The sequence below is a fragment of the Rhyacophila brunnea genome, unplaced genomic scaffold (assembly GCF_057557595.1).
Source record: "Rhyacophila brunnea isolate RB1 unplaced genomic scaffold, BYU_Rbru_1.0 scaffold_2, whole genome shotgun sequence".
In the NCBI taxonomy this organism is placed as follows: Eukaryota; Metazoa; Arthropoda; class Insecta; order Trichoptera; family Rhyacophilidae; genus Rhyacophila; species Rhyacophila brunnea.
The window spans coordinates 11,085,846-11,106,078 of record NW_028232859.1 but is presented as its reverse complement, the minus strand read 5'-3'; the positions used below and the strand labels follow the sequence as shown (position 1 = coordinate 11,106,078).

The window sequence follows — 20,233 nt, the reverse complement described above, 5'->3', positions numbered from 1 at the left end:
TTTGTGCTTCATACAATGTGATTTTATAATGATACAAAAAATCAGGTTAGATTACCTATTTATTTTCCATCATAATTAGAAATATTTTGATGTTGACAAATTATACGAAATAGCTCTACAAAGTTTTGGCGCGAAACTTTGTCTATGGCCTCATTGCATTAATCAAACAAACAGGAGACTCAGTACTCTGAAAAACCGCGAGATTTAATTTTCACGATAAAGTTGCAAAATTGAACTGTCACAATGTTGAGATGAAAAAATCTTGGCGATATTTTAATGGCATCATCACAATATTTCAAATCTCCTATATGTAGGGTACTAAAATCTTGTATGTAGATTAAAAATGGATTTACATTTATTATATATTGCACATTTTAAAAGTACCGACATGTAAAATGTAACCTTAGATAATATTATTATGTCTAGGTCATAAAAAATCAGCACGACTTCTTGGATAACGTGTGGTGTACTTTTGATGCAGCACTTAAAATTAATATTATAAAAAAATCACAGCCAAGAGTCAAGACAATTTCGTGTTTGCTCAAGCATGCCGATTCATAATATTATTATTATTTCTTACTATTTTGATGAGCATTGATCAGCAGTCAAAATTTATCACAATTTGATGTCGGGTTTAATTATAAAATAATTACAAGATAAAAAGAACTTTTTATATAAGTACCATGTTTTAAATTTTCTGTTGAATCATAATAATTATAAACTTGACAATACTTTTTTTTGTACTTGATAGAAATACTGAATAAATAATATAGAATACTGAAATGTCATTTTGACATTTCATATTGATTTCCATAGTAACGCACGTATATATTAATAATTTAATTGCTAGGACCCCCTTTGCAACTAGCAATAATAACTTTCAATACAAAACAGAATTAGCTGAAAATGAATTAAATTCTGCTTAAAAATGGCTAAAATTATTTAAAAAATTCATTGTCGTCGTGTTCTGATATATTCTAAAAGTTTCATATGTCTAGCTAGTCGGGAAGTTAGTTAAAAATCTTCAATCGTCCAATGAATACAAATCTTGGAAAAACAAGAAAAAATTTGTACTGGACAAACAAGAATACGAGCTAATAAAAATGTGGTAAAAAAAATAGTCGGTTCAGACCTGAGAGTTGTATTTTCTTCTTTATTTCAAATATTTTTTTATTGATAGTGGCCAAGCTGTTTTCTGTTTCTAGTCCTATGGGCTGTTTTTGAAAGCACGTCATGTTTTGTAAATGGATATCTCACGTCACAGACTGTTAGTAAAATTGTGAATATTGGGTATATTATAAGCGTATTAATTTAACAAGATTAACACTTCCTATAGTAAATGAACACAGCTATTTTTCTGGTGCGTTTTAAACGTCGTCCGCAAACATAATATTGATCAAACTTTTATGCCTCTGTGCTGTACAATATGAGAGGGGTGCAGTGACGTCTGTAGACAAACTGCCGCCCTTAAGTAGACTTAAAATGCCACCCCCTTTCACATTTACTTTAATATTCGTTAGGTAGGTACCTAACTACTTAACTATTATAATATTTATTTCCGGATACCTATCTTAAACAGCCCAATTTAAAAAAATCCATTTACATTACTGATTTTAGGTACCTACGTGGAGGACAGGTTTGGAGGCACCCTTATGATTTTTTCCCTATGCGATAAACTGCCATTACACTACAACAATAGTTATGATGGTTACTAAGATGTCGATACTTTCTAACGAAGCAACCGCATCGTCTACTTCATTGAAAACCGTTAGGTACTGCTCTCAAAATTGTAATTCCTATTTGTATTCGTTACTTCATTCGCTGGCTTGTATAACGTACCGTCCATATGCAACGCATGAAATACCTACCCCGGGACGTCACTGGATTGGAGGGTTATTAAATATCACAAATGATACTAGGTAAGTGGTAGTGTATAAAGGTCCTGGCAATGTACAATTCAACTGACAATACAATTGACCAAGTTATTTTTTCTTCGTGTCTTTCTAAATGGCGGTCATTGCGAATGTTCCGTCTTATTCATTGCGGTTAAAGTGACCATGCGCCATCATAGACGCAGATTCTTCAACCAACAAATTTAATGCGTCTTCCGGTCTTCTTTTGCCTTTTATAAATTCTTTTTCGTTCATGTACTATCCTTAATCGGATCATATGGACACTGCAAGGCGCCTTCAAGAATGTCTGTCGCTTGCCAGTCTTCGGCAAAATTAATCAATTAATTTCCTTACTTCCACAAAGTCGCTGTCACATAGTTAGGAGCATGGCTCCCACAAACGAGGGGGTGACAGGGGCCGGGCGCAGAGGGCCCTGTCGTCGCGGGTCGACTAGCTAAGTGAGATAAACACATATCACAAATTTGCTAAAAAAAAATCACCTATGACGCTATTTTACTTCACATATAATTAACATTTGAAAATATGTCGTATTTTATAATTATTTTCAGTGTGTTTCCTGATTATAATAAAATGGCTAATTATCCAATATGGCGAGGGGTCGCATGTTACTTGGCTGCCACAAAAGGGGATCGCGATCATTGCTTCATATGATGCCAAGTGCCGACAACTTAATAATTCAACTGAATTTATTTTAAATGCAAAAAATATCTTTAATTTTACCTGACGGAACCATAGGGTTCTGCAGAATACCAATACCATTTGGGAAACGCTACTGTAGAACATCACACTGGCCTTAATCTTAGCGATGAGTGGGGGGGGGGCTGGCAAACATCGTTCAAACACCGCTCCAGGATGTGGAGTCCATGGTTAAGGGTGTTATATCGAAAGAAAGTAGGAATTTATACTAATGTCTTTCGATACTTATCAGTATTAAATTTAAAGATCTATGTCCGCCGGTCCGCGATTTATGGCTCCATCACACCAAACCCGCCTTCCACAATACGGTCTCAATAAGGCGTATTTAGGACTCTAAGTTTGGATGTGAGATGTGAAGCTCAGCTTGTTGATGACTGGAGATGTCTCACGAGTAGTTACCCAAAATTAAGGTCGGCAAATATGTACTCAAATTAGGTGTGCTCTGATTTAAAAATATTTTGGCAGTAAGCAGCACTTCCTTTCCATACACATTTTAGAACATTCCCAGAAGGTGTGGTTTTCATCTTATATTTCTCTGCCGCATGGACATGGTAGACGGATGACAAGACCAAGCTCATATAGCCCGCCAGCGAAGTTACCAAACCACCGACCGCAGAACAGATTAATAAGAATATAGATTTGCGAAAGTCAGTCACCATTGATCAAGACTTGTCAGTTTTGGTTTATGACTTAATGACGATCAGGCCTTTAAACGTAAGAAATAGAACGCCTCCCGAGACGAACCTCCCGTGTCATACTCAGCAATAATTGTCGCTGCGAGTAAAACGGGGGTAATCATTTGTAGATGGGACAGGTGACAGCGACTCGTAGGTGAGCATCCCATCAGTGGTTATAGCTGCAGTTAAGGCTATACTTCAGCTGAGGCATGGGCTAAAAAGATCGTGACTATGCGACGTGCGGATTGTGTAAATGCCGAAGGAAATATAATTTGTCATAAAAATTCAACATGCGTCCATTTAATGTTATGTTTATTGTTCTATTAGTAATAATAATATATTCATTGACATGTTCTCTTTTTCGAGTAAGTACATGAGTAACATTTTTTAGTCATCTTTAGACGATATACGAGTATATTCCTCCGACGCCATCACAAAACAAATTGACGTGCGCACACCTCGACTACCGCTCTCCGATTGGCGACGAGCGCGAAATTTCGTCCCACCTATTGTTGAAAATTATTTTCCGTTTCACTTATGCATGCGCTTTTGCGCGGAGTGATCGGAAATGTGCGGGAGTCCGCGTTTGAAGCAAAGAGGCGCGGTAAGCAATAGACGAGGTGAGAGCGGAAGTCTGTGGCACCAGTTAGCGTTGAACAATCCATCCCCACCACCGTTTGATATTTTAAATCAATAATTATTATATTTAAATTTCGTGTACCTACCAGGGGTCCTCTATTAACAGTGGAGTAGCCTAGAAATCGAAATTAAAAGATGAATTGGACACAGGAAATTTATCTTTTACAAAATACTAATAATACCTACCAGTTGTTATACCTATTGTATGACTCGGAGATCTGGTGCATGACATTTTGTCATTTGATTTTCTTTGAGTTGGAGTGGAGACGAATATAATTATGAGCTGTACCTATTGCACATTGTACAGTCCATAAAATTGGGCCGCTCTTAATTAGCTGGGCCATGTACACAGAATGGACGAGTCACACATGACGAAGAAACTGTCGTTCGGGAAGGCGGCAAAACGATATCCTGGTCAACCTTGTACAAGATGGAGGGCTAGTGTCGACAGTGGCGTCCCTAGACAAAATGCCGCCCATAGGCAGTGCCAAAATGCCGCCACATTTTTTTATACAGTACTTTTTATCATCCTTTCATGACTCCAATATCTAAGAATTGTGTTGTATGGATACATTACTAACAAGATATATGTATGTACCTATACTACTAAATCTAACTTAAATGCCATCTCTGCTTCAATAGACAATATTGCGAGTCTACTGTTTCAGATAGGTAAGTACATTTAAAAATACACCTAACAACTTCCATAACTCGCGAGTGACTGTGAAGAACGTGACGTCCAAGGACAACGGAAGTAAACTAGACATCGCGAACCCGACAAAAAAAGTCCTGTTGAAAATTGTATAGTACCTACATACTTATCTAATTAATACTTATATATATTTTGTTTCCAACCAGTGAGCTGATTTTTTTAATGGAACGATATTTCCGTTATTACTAAGTTTAGGTAGCTTTCTAAATATACCTTATGATTCTCCTCGATTTGCCGCCCTTTGAGTAACTGCCGCCCCCAAGCGACGCTCAATCTGCCTACCCCCACGGGACGTCACTGAGTGTCGAGGGAGGCAGATGCTGGAGGAAATCAAAACGGAAATACCTAGGTTTTCAGCACCAGGAAGAAGTAGTTTTTTAGTTATAGCGGAATAAAAAACACGACAGAAAAACAATATTTTGTGTGTTGTAGGTATCATGACATGTAATATAATATTATAATGTTAGTGGGTATTACAATTTATTTTATTGAATCCTTTTTGATGTTCTCATAAATATAAGTATTTATTTGATAACGATAACATAACTATTCAAATGAGTAGGCGCGCGAAGAAAACAGGTAGAAGTGAATAAAGCTCAGTGTTCATTTTAAAAAAAACATTTAAAACTTACAGTGATTAGCGAAGATGTCAGGTAGAAATAACGTTACGTAAAACAATAGGAAGTATCTTATAAAAATTCTGAATTGTCGTGGTACATAGTTAAAAAGTCATAAGTATTTTATTTAGTTAATTTATTTTTCAGTTGTGCAAAATTTTAAGTTTATCCATGGAAAGTGCTGCCATCTTTCAAAGTTTATTTTCTAAAGTTGACAATGTACAAATATGCTAGCTACAGAAGGCGTTGTAAAAAATTATCGACTGTAGGTACCTAATTGAAAAGTATTTTTTTATGAAAAGGTTTAAATCAAGTCGGTATCTAAGAAAATTATTTTATTTATATTTCAAAAGGCTTTATTTTATATTAAACTTTTCCCATTTTTCTTTGCGTTTATGTTGAGAAATGGTTGAAGATTCAAATTCTACTACTAAACCAATGGTAAAAATGAAAGAATGAAACAGAGCTTTCTTGAATACATGCATCCTTTTCGCATTGCCGTCAGCGCTTACCTCTGAAAACGGCTATAGTCAGTGGTTTTGCCACTGACATCAACATTCCTCAACGTATGGTAGTTAAGTAGTTCCAAGTATATTTTCTCACGTCTGGAAACTTTCCATTTAATGAAAAAGTAAATATTGAGTGATTGAAAATTAAAGAAACATTTTTTATCTACCGATAAAAGTTTGTTTCTGAAAACTTACCGTCCTCGGTAAAGGTAAATTATCAATTTGTTTATAGCGCGCGGAGTAATAAATTGGCGGCCATTTTGATTTTATGGACTAGTTTATTTTTATGAACAAAGCCTCAGATGTTAGCGGGACGCGAGCGCGCATGTGGCGGGTGCTTCTTGTTTACGCCGAAACATTGTGACTTAAAGAAACATGATACAAATTATTACCATATTGAAAAGTTTAGTTAAAGTGTTAAAAAACCAAAATGAAGTGTTTATTTCTGCGTCTTATTCCTTAGTGTAATATATAAAGTGTTTAAAAGTGCTTCTACAGCAAAGGATAAATGTGTGATATCCCCATGTGTGTGTGCGAAGTACAAAATGTGGTCTAGAAAATTTATACCTGATTATGGGATTATGTTTCGATTCCATTGCTTGGTTTTGCTGGTATTCCTGACGACACTGCATTCAGCATCCGGTAAGTACCTTCAGAATAACTTGTTTCCATACTCCACCAATTTTTTGACAGTTTGCTTTCAACCCGTTTCTATGGTAAACTTTTGAGTAGGTATGTAAACTTCGTCTTGCAACAAGTCGGTGGTTGCTTCAAGTTGAACTTTCGTGGTTTCAGTGATTTCAACGCTGGCAGAAAGTGTTGTTTTAAAAACTTCCTGTTCGATCGCATGTTGGACAGATTGTTATATTATTTTCTTGCAAAAAGTTTCTTCATTTATAGAAAGCGTGGGAATTTGTCGTTCGTTTCGACGAGTTTTATGTTTGTGTGTAATGTAATCAAAAGATTAGCCATGAGAATCTGTTGTGTGTGGTTATTGTGTACCTACATTTCGTAATGATCCAATAAATTTATGTTATCATTAACTCGATTAAATGAATGTGTATACTTGTTATGTTATGTAACTGACGAATTTAATAATAATAATATTATGTTTGTTGACAGTGTTGACACTAACTTAGCGTATCTACCTTAAATTTTATTAGTACCTACCTATCCATCTATTTGTGTATACATACGCTGAAGTTGTGTAAGATGCAGTCTGTCTACATAATAATATAGTAATTAGTAATAGTAAGTAATATTATGTTATGGATGGATATAGATACTTGCTATAACTGTACCTTTTTTGTTGACCCATGTCCGATCCCGAGAAGATTATATTATGGGCCTCCACGGAGTGGAGGGTTGTATTAACAGATTTTTGTTTTTACGAGAAATGGATGATAGCCTCTTGCTCACCCTATTAGGTACATACTCTTGACTCCAAACACACATTGAAAAACAAAAATATGTATATTTGCCAGACCCAGGATTCGAACCCGGGATCTACGACGTTATAAGGCGACGCGTTAGCCGCTCGGCCATCGTGGCAGTAACTAAGTAGGAAATTAAAATAATATTTCCCTCCAAAAATATTAAGTATTGAATAATTTAATATACAATAATGCTATAATATGTACTGCATACTCTTAATTCTAAACCTATATTAATTTGATCCTACCTATTTTGCGACTGTAGGTAATGTTAATGTTTTTAGTCAAAGAAAACATTTCAATGCACTAACGTGTACAATACATAAAAACGTAAGTATTAATACCTACACATACTTACATTATCTTGTTACACTACCACCAAATACGTATTTAATGCCACATTATATTAAATTTCTTTCATGACGTGAAAATAACTGTGTCCGTATATTGCTATGTTCACGCTGTCGATACATAATATTTCTATCAATCTTTTTGGTGTCAGTAATCCGCCTGTCTTAGTTGTTGAAACTATAGTTGAAATTCTTGATGGTGTTAATTGAAATTGAATTGTGGTTCAAATTGGGTTTACGTCTTAGCTGTTGAAACTATAGTTGAAATTCTTGATGGTGTTGATTGAAATTGAATTGTGGTTCAAATTGGGTTTACGTCGAAGATCCATTATAATGCTATGGAACCTTTTTGTGACTGATTTCTATGAAGAAGGATTTATAGCTAGAAATAGTTGTCAATGAGACCAACTGAAAAATTGTAGAATCGACGAAAATATTGATGGTGTGCTTGTCGTTATCGATTATCTAAAATTCGTCTCACCAACATTTTAATCTTCAGTGTCAAAAGCTTGTGATTCTCTTCCAATTCCAATCTCTGAAAGTACTTAATGTGAATCAGTTATCATTGATGTTCTTAGATATTTTTGATTATGTATTTACCTTAATACCTATCCAGTTTTTTTAGAATTATTAATAACCATGTCCTTGTTTTTTTGTACAAGGTGGTTGTTGGTAATTTTGTACAATCACAATCACCCAGGCTTTGAGAAAAACCCATAAATATTATGTCCTCGCCGGGAAATAAACCCAGAACTCTCGCTTCAATATTAATACATACTTACCACACCTAAAATAAAATTTGATATAAATAAAAAGGATTTCAAGTTATACGCATTTATCGATGTTTTTTTAAATAAATATAAAAAAATATTAAAACGATGAATTAGTCAAAAATCTACACGGTCAAAAATTGAAAACTTAAACTAAATTTTAATAATAAATATGACCATAAATATAATGACTAACGTTATGGATGACATAAATATGTAACACATTCACATTTTTTTACAATTGTAAGTTTATCTTTGACTAAAAAAAATGTTTAATGTTTTCAGATACATATTTATCAATGAATACAGTTGAAATTGTAAATTATCAAAAAAATGTCTTAAATTGCAAGCTTTGTACCTATTTTTCCTCTAGGTGCCTCTGCTGGCATGCCTATCCCCCTTAAACCCTGCCTAATCCAAGCCATAGAAGATAATGGTAAAAAAATATTCGTTTCTCTAAAAAATATACCATTAAACTATACATCATTTTAGATATGTTATAGATAGAAGAATATTTTTTATGGTTTGGTTAGATACTTAGGGCATAATGAATTTTAAAAAACTAACCATCATTATAATATGTATGCTTAATTCAATGAAAACAAATAAGCATGCCTAAAAAAAGTGTGCACTATTTTTGCCGGATCGCCCATAACACACCTAAACTATTATGGTTTGGTATAGCAGGGTTTAACTGAATTTTAAAAATTAACCAACACCATCTGCAATAAGTATTCTTAGTTTGAGGAAAACAAACAAATCTGACTGACAAAGTTTAGTGTGTACTATTTATGTCGAATCTTAACCGCCTACCTCCGACCCTCACCACAGATGTAAGGCAGACTGACGTCACATTCGATTTATAAACTGATAATAAATACCTATAAATTTATGTACAAAATACATTTTGATTGGTATTTATTACATTCATAACTTCACACCTATTTATAAAATAGTCAATCACGAATTAAATAGTTTCATTTGTTTATTAAATTTAGAGTCATTGATTCCTCCCATAACACGTAAGTACGAGTACTTACTATAAGTTGGTATGTATATTCTTATCGTACAAACGTGATATTTAAGTAATCTGGAAAGGTAAAACGTATTGTCAGGTGCCAATTTAACTACGTACTTGTGTATGTACTGACTTTGATTTGCAGCTCTGTTTTTGTATAATCTCAGATTGAAATAATTAATACATGTCTGCATACAGTTGGCGCAAAGAAGTGATGGGTAACCCAAATCATGCTTACACTGATTATATAGCGGCGATAACTGAAACCATAAGATATATATATATATATATACATTATTTTTACATACACTTTCAATACTATCCATAACATTTATTTGTATTAATCAAAGATGTTGAAAACCTCCTTTTATAGAGATATGAGCCTAAATGTATGAAATTGAAGAATAAAAAGGACCACTGATTACGTTAGCTGCAAATACCTTTGCATTGCAAGTTCATTTGTAGAGAACTTCACACCACTGCTATGTCATTTATTTGCCTATTTGCAGGGAGTATATATATAAAAAGACAATCCGTCATGATGAGTAGATAATCAGCCAGTAACACTACACTTCGGCTTTATTATTTAGTTGAAAAATCCTGTAAAATTTGTGTAAAAACGTTTATAACTGCACGAGAGTACCTAAGTGATCACAATAAATATAAATCATGACCATCATATTACGTGAATTAAGAAAATTTGAATGGCAACTGAGTGATGTTTTTATTTGTGGAGTTAACAAATTTAACCATGCTTACTGCGTTTACTAAATAATTTCAAATGCCATAACAGATATACGTTATAAGGCTCCGTTTATTTATAGTTCAAATGCTTTGGTAATGATTATTAGTACAAAAATGTGATTCAGAATGTTTTGTTATCATTTCTTTTACGGTGTCAACTGTTAATTCTTGGTGGAAATGCATTGCATAAATTAAAATAAAACGTTATATGTTGTACTAAGTAATCCGACTTAGTTTAATAATGATCGGGACCGGTTTCGTCTGGTTCAAAGCGACATTATCTACTGGTTTATATTACTGGAACTAGTGCACTACAATCAAAAGCACATGCTGCTGGTTGTGAACCACTACGATTGGGCTTAGAGTGTCAGAGATTGTATTTTCCATTTTGTTTAGTTAAGGTGTTTCTAGTTCAATATTGAATGCGTTTTACTATCCTTCGACAATAAAATTGCACAGAAGCCCTTCCATTTTGTGCCACAGTTGTAATACATAATACTTGAATCAATTATACTACAAAGTACTTATCTAAATATTATATTGAAGAAAACATTCTTCAGCGTAGCTCAAAAACTGTTACTGAGGCTAATGAGTATATTAGTTGCATGTCAATTTGTTTTGAGAGAGATAAAAATACCTTTTATTAAGTAGTGTGCCATGCTTAAAATATGGTTACAGTGAATCTTTGTTTTGATCAACAATTAATTACGCAGAAACATAATAGCTATATACAAAGTTTTCGATTCCTTTTAGGATATTTTTCAATCTTTAACAAGCCGCCAGATTTCAAAATGACTGCATATTATCTTTGTCACGTCGCATTTTGAGTCTTTTACGGGTTTGTAACAATCATTCGTCCGATATGTAACTATAGGATAATACTATGCATGAGTACGTATTATTTATGTTGTCGGTCCCACGCAGTGGTTATCCTGCCTCACTAATAATTATTATCAATTATCATCAAGTGTTATTTCTGAAACCGCAACCACATTATTAACTACCACTTTCATGACATGTACTATCTGATGTAAAGATGTAATTTTTTTCAGAGTTATGTGAAAATTAGTTGCGTTCCTTTTTTATCACTTTCATACGTTTAGGCTCTATCTTTATATGAGAAGGTTTTCTTCAACATTTTTGGTAGATTGGTATTTTTACTATTTCTCCAACGGTGATGTTTTTAAACATAACCCATTACAAAGCTTGCAACTAAGTAAGTATGACATAGATTATCAGTATCTCAGATACTCTCAACTGCTGGATGAAGAGCTCCCCCCGCTGTATCCACTCTTTCCGCTTCTTACTCATGCGTTACCACTTACCTGCACTGCTGAATTTAATTTTAATTATCTTACACATCGCTCGATATTTAGTTCCTTTAGTATATAATGTGTACCCACCGGTGGGTGACGCGATTTTCTGTCCTTCCGATGTGTCCTGTCAATCTCCACTTCGAGGTCTTGACGCAATGTTATATTACGCCTGTTTTGTTTGATATTTTTCAATTTTATTTATTTTTCGTGCGTTGTCCTCGCCATGCATCTCTGTGTTATTCTGAGTTTTAGAAATTTTAAGTAGGTACCTACATGTTTACCCTCATGAACTAGAAAAATACATTGGTTAAACACTTTTTATTTCTTCGATGATAATTATTAAGTAGTTGGAGATCACCTTTGAATATCTTATTCAAGTGTTCGTAATAATTATGATGTACTTTTGCATGATCTGATGCATCTTTAGATCGCAGGGTAATCACGCCTGAAATTCCTCCACCTATAAGTAGTAAATTGACTCTCAGATATACAAATACTATGTTTTATAGGCATTTTAATCTTTAATTCAACTTTCAGACTTGCTTCTGCAAGTTTTTGCATTCTTTCTAGATGTTATCTGAAATGTGTATAATGATGTCATTGTACCTAAGCACCAATCTATATTCCTCATGATGTTATATGATTTGTGTGGTCGATCATACTCAATCCGGCAATAATAATTGTGACTAAATGTCCATTTATTAATTTTAGTAAACTATCCACTTTTTATTGAAATTAGCGGGTTCTTCAGTGTTCTAATTTAAATTATATCATAATGGACAACCACTTCTTCTTTTATCATGTACGGTGCTTAGTTGTAGCATAATATGAACACCACGCGGAGCATCCAAGAATCTGTCGCTCGCCAGTTTTCTTGCATCTTCCCAGGCCATACCAGTATCTCGTAACTCTGCAGTATTATACACCATATCAATGGTATTTAGCTGCCTTCTGTGGGCGTTGGAATCCACTTCGTTTGAAGAACAGGCAGGCCAGGTTGAAATTCTTTTGAGGCAATCGTCTCCAACGTCTCTTCTTCACTTTCGAAATGATGCGGTCTAAATTCTTACCTCCGGGTTACTTCTAAATTCATAACACCCAGTATCTGCTGCAATCATCTGTTCTCGAAGCTGGGTAGGTGTACGGTTACTCTGAAACGTTGTAAGGCGCTATTACTCACTACAGTAAAGCAGCACCGTCAGAATGCAGTTGTGGAACAGGCGGCATTTGGTTTTTATCGAAATGAATGTTGCTCCAGAGTCAAGGCATTCCCGTTCGGAGAGCCAGCTATTTTTGCCAGTTCCCGTGTTGTGCACCCCCATGTATTTAAAGCTTTTGGTCACTCTCAATATTTTCCCGTCTCTATCAGGAGGAACTCTTAATTGGGACAGGTGCTATTGCACAAAACGTTGATTTTTTCATTTTTAACCTTTTTTAACTTCAAACCGACGCGGTGCGAATAATGTTATGCCGTATCTATGTCGATTGTCACTTAAATACACTAAACGGCATAAACTTGGGCCTAAACCCACTATGGTATTATAGTAAATTATTAGATAATAGTTGTTTATTTGTGATTTCGGTAATTCTTTGATAATGTTATATGCACAATATAAAGATATAATTTGATTTTGTGCCAAGTAGTGATTATAAGATGCTTTGGGTCATTTTGAGAGATTATACGATAATATTAATATGTGGCATCAAAATTGTACGTCAATGTGCCGGCCATTGGTCAAACCGGTCCACCTCGTACGCAAATTACTTTCTCAAATCAATTCCATGTTTTTTTTCTGCTTAGCTCTAATACTTATCGCATAAATTAAATCAACATCATAATTTGACCGGGGAAACACGCCCAGGAATACAATATAGTGTATTGCGGATAAAAGTTTTTTATTAATTCTTTATCATTGCAAATGTAAATTAGCCCGATTAACACGAATACCGATCGATGTATCATTTTAAATGTTTTTTTTTCGTTGGTGCAATCAGTGCATCGTGAATGAATTTATTGTGGAACTCTACTATTGCAATGATTCTTAATCACGCAAGTTTGTGCATGATTATGATTATTTGTGTTTTTAACATGATCCTAAAAGTAATAGATATAACTTTACTGCCTGTTGTGCAACTGCATTTTGTACAACTTTACTGTTTGCGTTGTGCGAACGATTTGTAAGAAAGTACATAAGATGATTTCGACCTTGTTTAGGAAAAAGGGCGTAACCCTCGATTTTTCAAAAAATGCTTTTATTAGATATTAACAATGTATACAACTAAATACACGTTCTGTAAAAAGGAAGTAAGCCGCAAATGCCGATCTATTATCTAAATTCAGGTTTTAATTGAGTTTTAATTAAGTTTTAATTTAAGGAAAAAAGCATTTACCCTCAATTTCAATGATTTTTTTGTAATAACTTCTTTAATTATTAGTAGATCGAAAAGATATTACACCAAATCATCAATCATCATGCACCCAATGTATGTGACTTTTTTTTTATTAATATTGAACCAAAATCATTCAAAAAACGTTTTTTGCCTCCTGTAAAATTTGTTCTGTGTGGGTTACGCCCTTTTTCCTAAACACAGTCGATTTGATTACTGGTTATTCCGGAATTTGACGAAATCACAATAAAGTATTTATCTTCATATTTACCCTGATGAAAAGATGTGTATAATTTATTGTGTAGGTATATATCCATGTGTACTCGGTGCCGTACTAGAATGTGAAAGTTTAATTTGAGGTTTGGCTGCGGTGCCCGTGTTATCGAAGTATTGTGAGTTTATTGCCAGGATAGGAATATAATATCATTCCCCACTTCCTTGATACAAACAGAAATAGAAAATACAATGACATCCGGCTATTTTTTTCCATTGAGTTATATGGCAACATTGAAATATCAACTGATTTATCTTGTCATCCCCTCGATTCTTTCGTCAGCACTTTTTATTGGCCGACTAAAATCTTCCTACCATTACTTAAACGTTTTGCATTATAAAACATCTAAACGACACAGCGCCAGCACACGCGAATAAGAAACGTCAAAATAATGAGAGGGGAGCGAGAAGGGATTTTAGTACACCAAGCTGCCGCACATCTATATTAACGTTTCGCTTCTACATCATTATCTATCTGTATTGAGATAATGTTTTCATCAAGGAATAGGATGTTTCAATTTATCTGTGTTTCCCAAATTTGAATCTTAGCGTACTTACCCCTTTGAGACGATTGTTTTTACCCTTTGATTTTTTTTTGCGTATCACTATGCGTAGTTTTCACCACACTTTGGGAAATACTGGTATGGAGCATTTATATTAATCTGTCCATATCGTGGCATATTGTACCTACATTATTTTTTGTAAATTATTTTAGAAATACCGGGAATCTCAGAGAGCTGGTTTTTTTAATGCCAAATAATGCTTGTGTTTCTCGAAATATTGATAATAATTTTATTAATATGTATTGGTAAAAAAAACATTCTGTTACCAAATTGTACGTACAACTTTTGATAAATAATTAGCTCGTATGCATAAATGACAGCAGCAAGCGCAGCGCAGCGCAGCAATAAATTTTCTTCTTCATTGCCAGTGGCGCTTTTGTGAATTTTGAAGGAAAAGCTACCAGGCGCGCATACACATTCAGGGAAGAAATGGCTCACGCGAGAGTCATTTGCGCAGAATATCCTCAGTCCCGTGACGTGTGACCATGCGCCTTTCCCGATAGTAGGGCCGCATAATGTTGCAGGAGGTATACGTTTTATTCTATCTGTTCCCGCGTGTCGCAACAACGTCCGTCAGTTCCCACGCCCGCGCGCGCGCGATGTAGCGTTTGGGCGAGGGGGAGAGGAAATCTGGCAGGGTGCGAGGGAGTGGTCGTCGCTGGAGCAGACTTATGGAGTGATCCGCGAGTACTGCTCGATGCCTTCAATGATTCAGGCAGGTGGGTGCGTATATTTTTTTAAAGCAACCACATCAATTTAACGTGAAGTCTATTTATTCTTCATAAACTTTTGTAATACTTCCTAAAATATACTATCTATAGACAGTCTCATCGCCACATAGCATAAATTTCATTTCGTTTATATTTCGAGTCAGTATTTACTTACAATGTCCGAATTTTAAGTTTTCACTTACCACTTTACCATAAATGAGTTGTAACTTCGTCACTTAATAATTATTACTGATGCACTTGGGACGCTAACTGTGGCGTCCTAAACAACAATAATAATTAACCCCAAAAGGGCAGGGCGCACAGGCGCTACAATATGCGCGATCTTATCAAAACTCGCAATGGCAAACATAAATAATTATGCACATTCGCCCTACCTACTTCCACTTCCTTCTACTGCGCGCACGCTAAGAAATCGCAACGGCCCTTAATCTTCAAGCGGGGTTCCATACGAGAACACATTAAAAACCTGTCTCTGAATTCTCTGAAATCTGCCATTGAATTAATAATATTATACCCACCGAGGCATATCTACAACGGTCTCGTCATATGAATTGATCTATAACGTCGCGCAGGGGGACTGATCTCTCTTCAGATTTCTGTGCTCCTGGTTTTCGATAGCGGATAGGGCGCTGACGTAACCGCGAGATATCTTCGGAAATGAAGTTTTGCCGCAATAATTTGATGCCACATCGACTGAAGTCGGAGGGACATTTGCCATACATCATAATATTATTATTGCGCATCCCCTGTAGTTATTATTTGACTGACTGAAGATACCAGCTGCTTTCTGACCGTTGATTTTGTTTTGAATAACCGACTGTTTGGCTGACTGACTTGACTGTTAATAATATATACCTATCACTTTATCAAAATCATCTCGTAAGAGTGTTTATTCTATGCACTCTTCAAGTCATGCGTGGCGCCTTTCTAACATAAATCTTGAGATTACAATGCAATGTACATTTCTTTTTCACCACTCCAGTTCACGACTTTCGATCTGTCACATCTCGTAACGTGTTTTTAATATTCAAATAACAGCAGTGTCGACAGCTTTTTCAAATGTATCTGCGAATGCTTTCATTTAATAATTTCGTTCAATGCTCCACGCTCTGTATCAATCAGAGCCATTCAGCAATCGGCTTCGAAGCGTTTTAACGAACTCACGCATCATGAGTAATTTCTACACTACACTGAACTGGTTGTGCCAATCATTGTGGATATAGATATTGTAATATGAAATCAGCAATGTTTTCAATTCAAGTTATCATCGGTCATAATAATATTTAGGTTTGCAATTTGCATGCAAGGTACTAATCACTAATCGATATGTTATATCGACACTTCAAGGTATGCCATGCTTCAGGATATCTTGAGACACACCGTACGTAAAGTTATATATTATCATCTGCATGATCTGTAAATTAGCTGTGACTTCGAAGTATCTAGGTATAATCTATATATAGTTTACAGTTCTTTTAGTGTCAAAATTCAGTTTGCATAGAGAGGCATGAACCATGAATAGTACCTACTAGTAGGAATTCTTTTATTTGACAATATCTTTCTTTATTAGATACTAAGTAAGTACAATTTACAGTAACCTACCTATGCTGCAGTTAATGTCAACAACAACTTACATTGTAACGACTAACGACGTTACAATGACAAATATGACGTCATTGGTATTATAAAATAAAAAAGAAAAATCTGCTCTCAGAACTAAACTCTCCATGCATTGTCCGTTAATTAATAATATTATGCGATCTGTTTTTTACCTGCAAGCTTTCATGCTTCCCTGATACATACATTTTCATTTAGCAGCGGGAATTGTGAAAATTTTCTCAAAGCTACTTCCGGAATGTTATGTATCGCGATTTTGATTTTTATTACACGTTATATACGATACAAAGCATGCTGAAATGACATTCTAATTCTACTTCGTGCATTTTATCATTAGTTTTTTGCTATTTGTTTCGTTTCATAGTTGAATATGCATACTATTCATTGCAAATTGCAATTGAGTCAGGTTAGTGACATCATTTTAATAATCATCATAATGGCTATGATGTGGAAAAATTATTACATCCCACACAGTATAATATAGTTATATTGTAGATTTTGTAGAAGTTACATTTATTTATCTGCGATATCATTGGTTCGTATTACTAAACGTCTTTTGAATCGTAAAGACCGTTGTTCTCAATGTTTCGGTACTAATTTGTTCAATATTGATTAAGTAGATTTGTGTTTAATAAATGTGTATTATCGTAATTCGTAATGCATCGATTATAAGGTGCATGGTTTTTTTCCTAATTGTTGTCTCTGAATTATTCATGATGCGTGTTATAATCGATGGTGTCTTATTTATATTCGCTGTCCAAAACATTATTCTATTGGAAATCGCAGGGATCAAAGACCCTGAGTCAAAATCGTATTTAGAAAAATCAGTAATCTAACTTGAAAAATTATCAGTAAATATGTATATTGCTTTTTATTGCATTACTGTTTCATCTTCATGATAGGGTTTTCATTATTTTGTGATACTTACAAATAGGGGTGCGTATTATAGTCGATGCAATGCGGTGATTATTACGACACGTATTTCGTTTGTATATACGACATTATCAAGTGGGAATTAGTACCTACTAGAAATACACATTAGCATTTTTGTGGGTTTGCTACAGCAAATACCATGTGACTATCTATAAGACGTAACTTGACTTCATGATAGTCTTCCTTGATAATATCTGCTTTTCATGCGAAACACGTCTTCTACTATACAATAATTCATATTATTTGTTAGGTAAATATACTTACATTTATTTAGATCAGGCACGGGAAAACCGCGGCCCGCGAGCAATATTATATTTTTGAAAAAGATTCACGTTTTTATCTTTTAACGCCTTTCTCAACTACAAAATTAACACCAGAATTTAAATAAATATTAAAAGACGTAAAACAGTTACATTCCTTTCATTAGATTGTTTTTTTTTTTGTTAACAAATAGTTTGCATATAAAAATGGTATTTTACATGCGGCCCGCCGCTCATTTTGAATTCATGAATTTTGGCCCTTCATCTGAAAAGTTTGCCACCCCTGATTTAGACGGTTGTTTTTCAGTGTTGATATCAATAATTATTGCTATAGTAACTGAATGAATTATAATATGAAAAATAAAAGGTCCGTCGTAAACTAGTCTACTCGAGCTCGTTGACAGTTATTTTGAAAACAAAAACTTATTTTGAAAAACAATAAACCTTAGTATATTAATTGCAAGGGTCAATTTCCAAATTGTATTAGGTACTTAATTTGTATACTTACGCCATCATAGTTTTTTTGCTCACTATGTGTCTGGTTAGTCTTATATTATATTGCATGTACTTAAAACCGAACTATACCCACATTGCAAAAAGGGTGATTTTTGTCAGTTTTCTTCTGCCTTTCCTGGAAAGTTCTCGTTTTTCTATTCAGATATTTTGCAGAATAGCGTACCCTTAGAGTTTAGATACATATACCGCATATATTTGCTGTATGTATGTGTAATTCTAGTGTTTTGGTGTCACGTTATGTTTGCATTCATGATTTCCGCGTGTACTACCGATCTTCAGGGTTCTCCCACTATCATATCCTATGTGTACATTCGTATTTGTGTCTTTATCTGTACAATTAGCATGCAAACAACTGCAATCTAGATTGGTTGCAATTACAATCGTTAAACAATACATGACTTGCATTACACGGTACACGCCTTCCGCTTCTACTAACTACCTACCTGCACATTTGTTTTTACCATTCCGTTAGCAGTTAGTTTTTTGCTTGGCTTGTTAAGCCTCTTGTACTCACTGACGTGCACCTTCTTGTAAATAAATATGGGCGGGTACTGGGTAGGTAGGTATCTAGAATTGAGGCAATAAGAATCAAAATCCATATAAACCCCATTTTAATTTTTTGATATATTTATGCAGGTGCATATGTAGCAGCGGTGGCTAACTTGCTTGTTGTTGCGATTAACTTTTTTCATAAAAATATGGTTGTCTATCAAAATAATGAATTGGTATACATAATTTAGGTTTTATACCGATATGTGATATTTTTTTAACTTTTAAAACGTTCCGAGATATGAGCATTTAAATGAGAAAACATCGAATTATGTAAGTAATATAGTGTTTCAGTATTGTATTGTGTTTTTGGGATAACCAAGCGGCAAACATTTTACGTGTTTTGTATATAAGTTATAGTTATATAAGCAAATATCGCATTTATATGGGGTTTATCAGTAGTTTTGTGTTTTGAAATAAGCAAACTGCGAAAAATTAAGTGAGGAAACATGGAATTGCTGTGGTTTTCCCCTAGGGCCTAGAGTCTAGACTAGACTATGTATTTTCACGTTTTTTCCAGATTATCGAAATGCGAACATTTGAATGAACTGTTGTGAATGAAACGGATGAATGACATTGATATGGTTTTAAAATCAGAATATTTTCGTGCATATGTTTTGTATATGCTTTCAAAAGGAAACATTTAATGTAGATATTGAATAATATCTTAGATTTATTAAATTTAATCTCGTCATCTGTAACGTTTTTAATTCCCTACTTATTAATTTGGAAAGTGATATAGGTTTATTTGGTGGACATCTTTGGTAAACATTACTTACTGATACTATATTGATTTTTGTTAGTTCATATTTAAGCTAATAACCATCTTACTGTTATTGTCTTATTTCTTCGATAGGTTTAACATTAAAATGCTTAATATTTTATGTAAATTATAATCTGTTGGCTATATTGTTCACAGAAATATGATGTAAAATAACGATACGGTCGAGATCGACATCTAATAATAATTGATCTATATTATAATATTAGTAGGTGTGGATGGACCAGC

General features: G+C 34.3%; 1 protein-coding gene across 1 annotated transcript in view; it reads left to right on the top strand.

Annotated features, from left to right (window-relative positions):
• Window positions 1–6,063: 6,063 nt before the first annotated feature.
• The window catches only part of N (neurogenic locus Notch protein), a 203,564-nt gene continuing 189,394 nt past the window's right edge, over window positions 6,064–20,233 (top strand). The window contains exon 1 of the mRNA XM_085946764.1: window positions 6,064–6,405. Coding sequence (XP_085802890.1) covers window positions 6,309–6,405 — 97 coding nt within the window. The 5' untranslated portion in view covers window positions 6,064–6,308. The remainder of the gene's footprint in view (window positions 6,406–20,233) is intronic.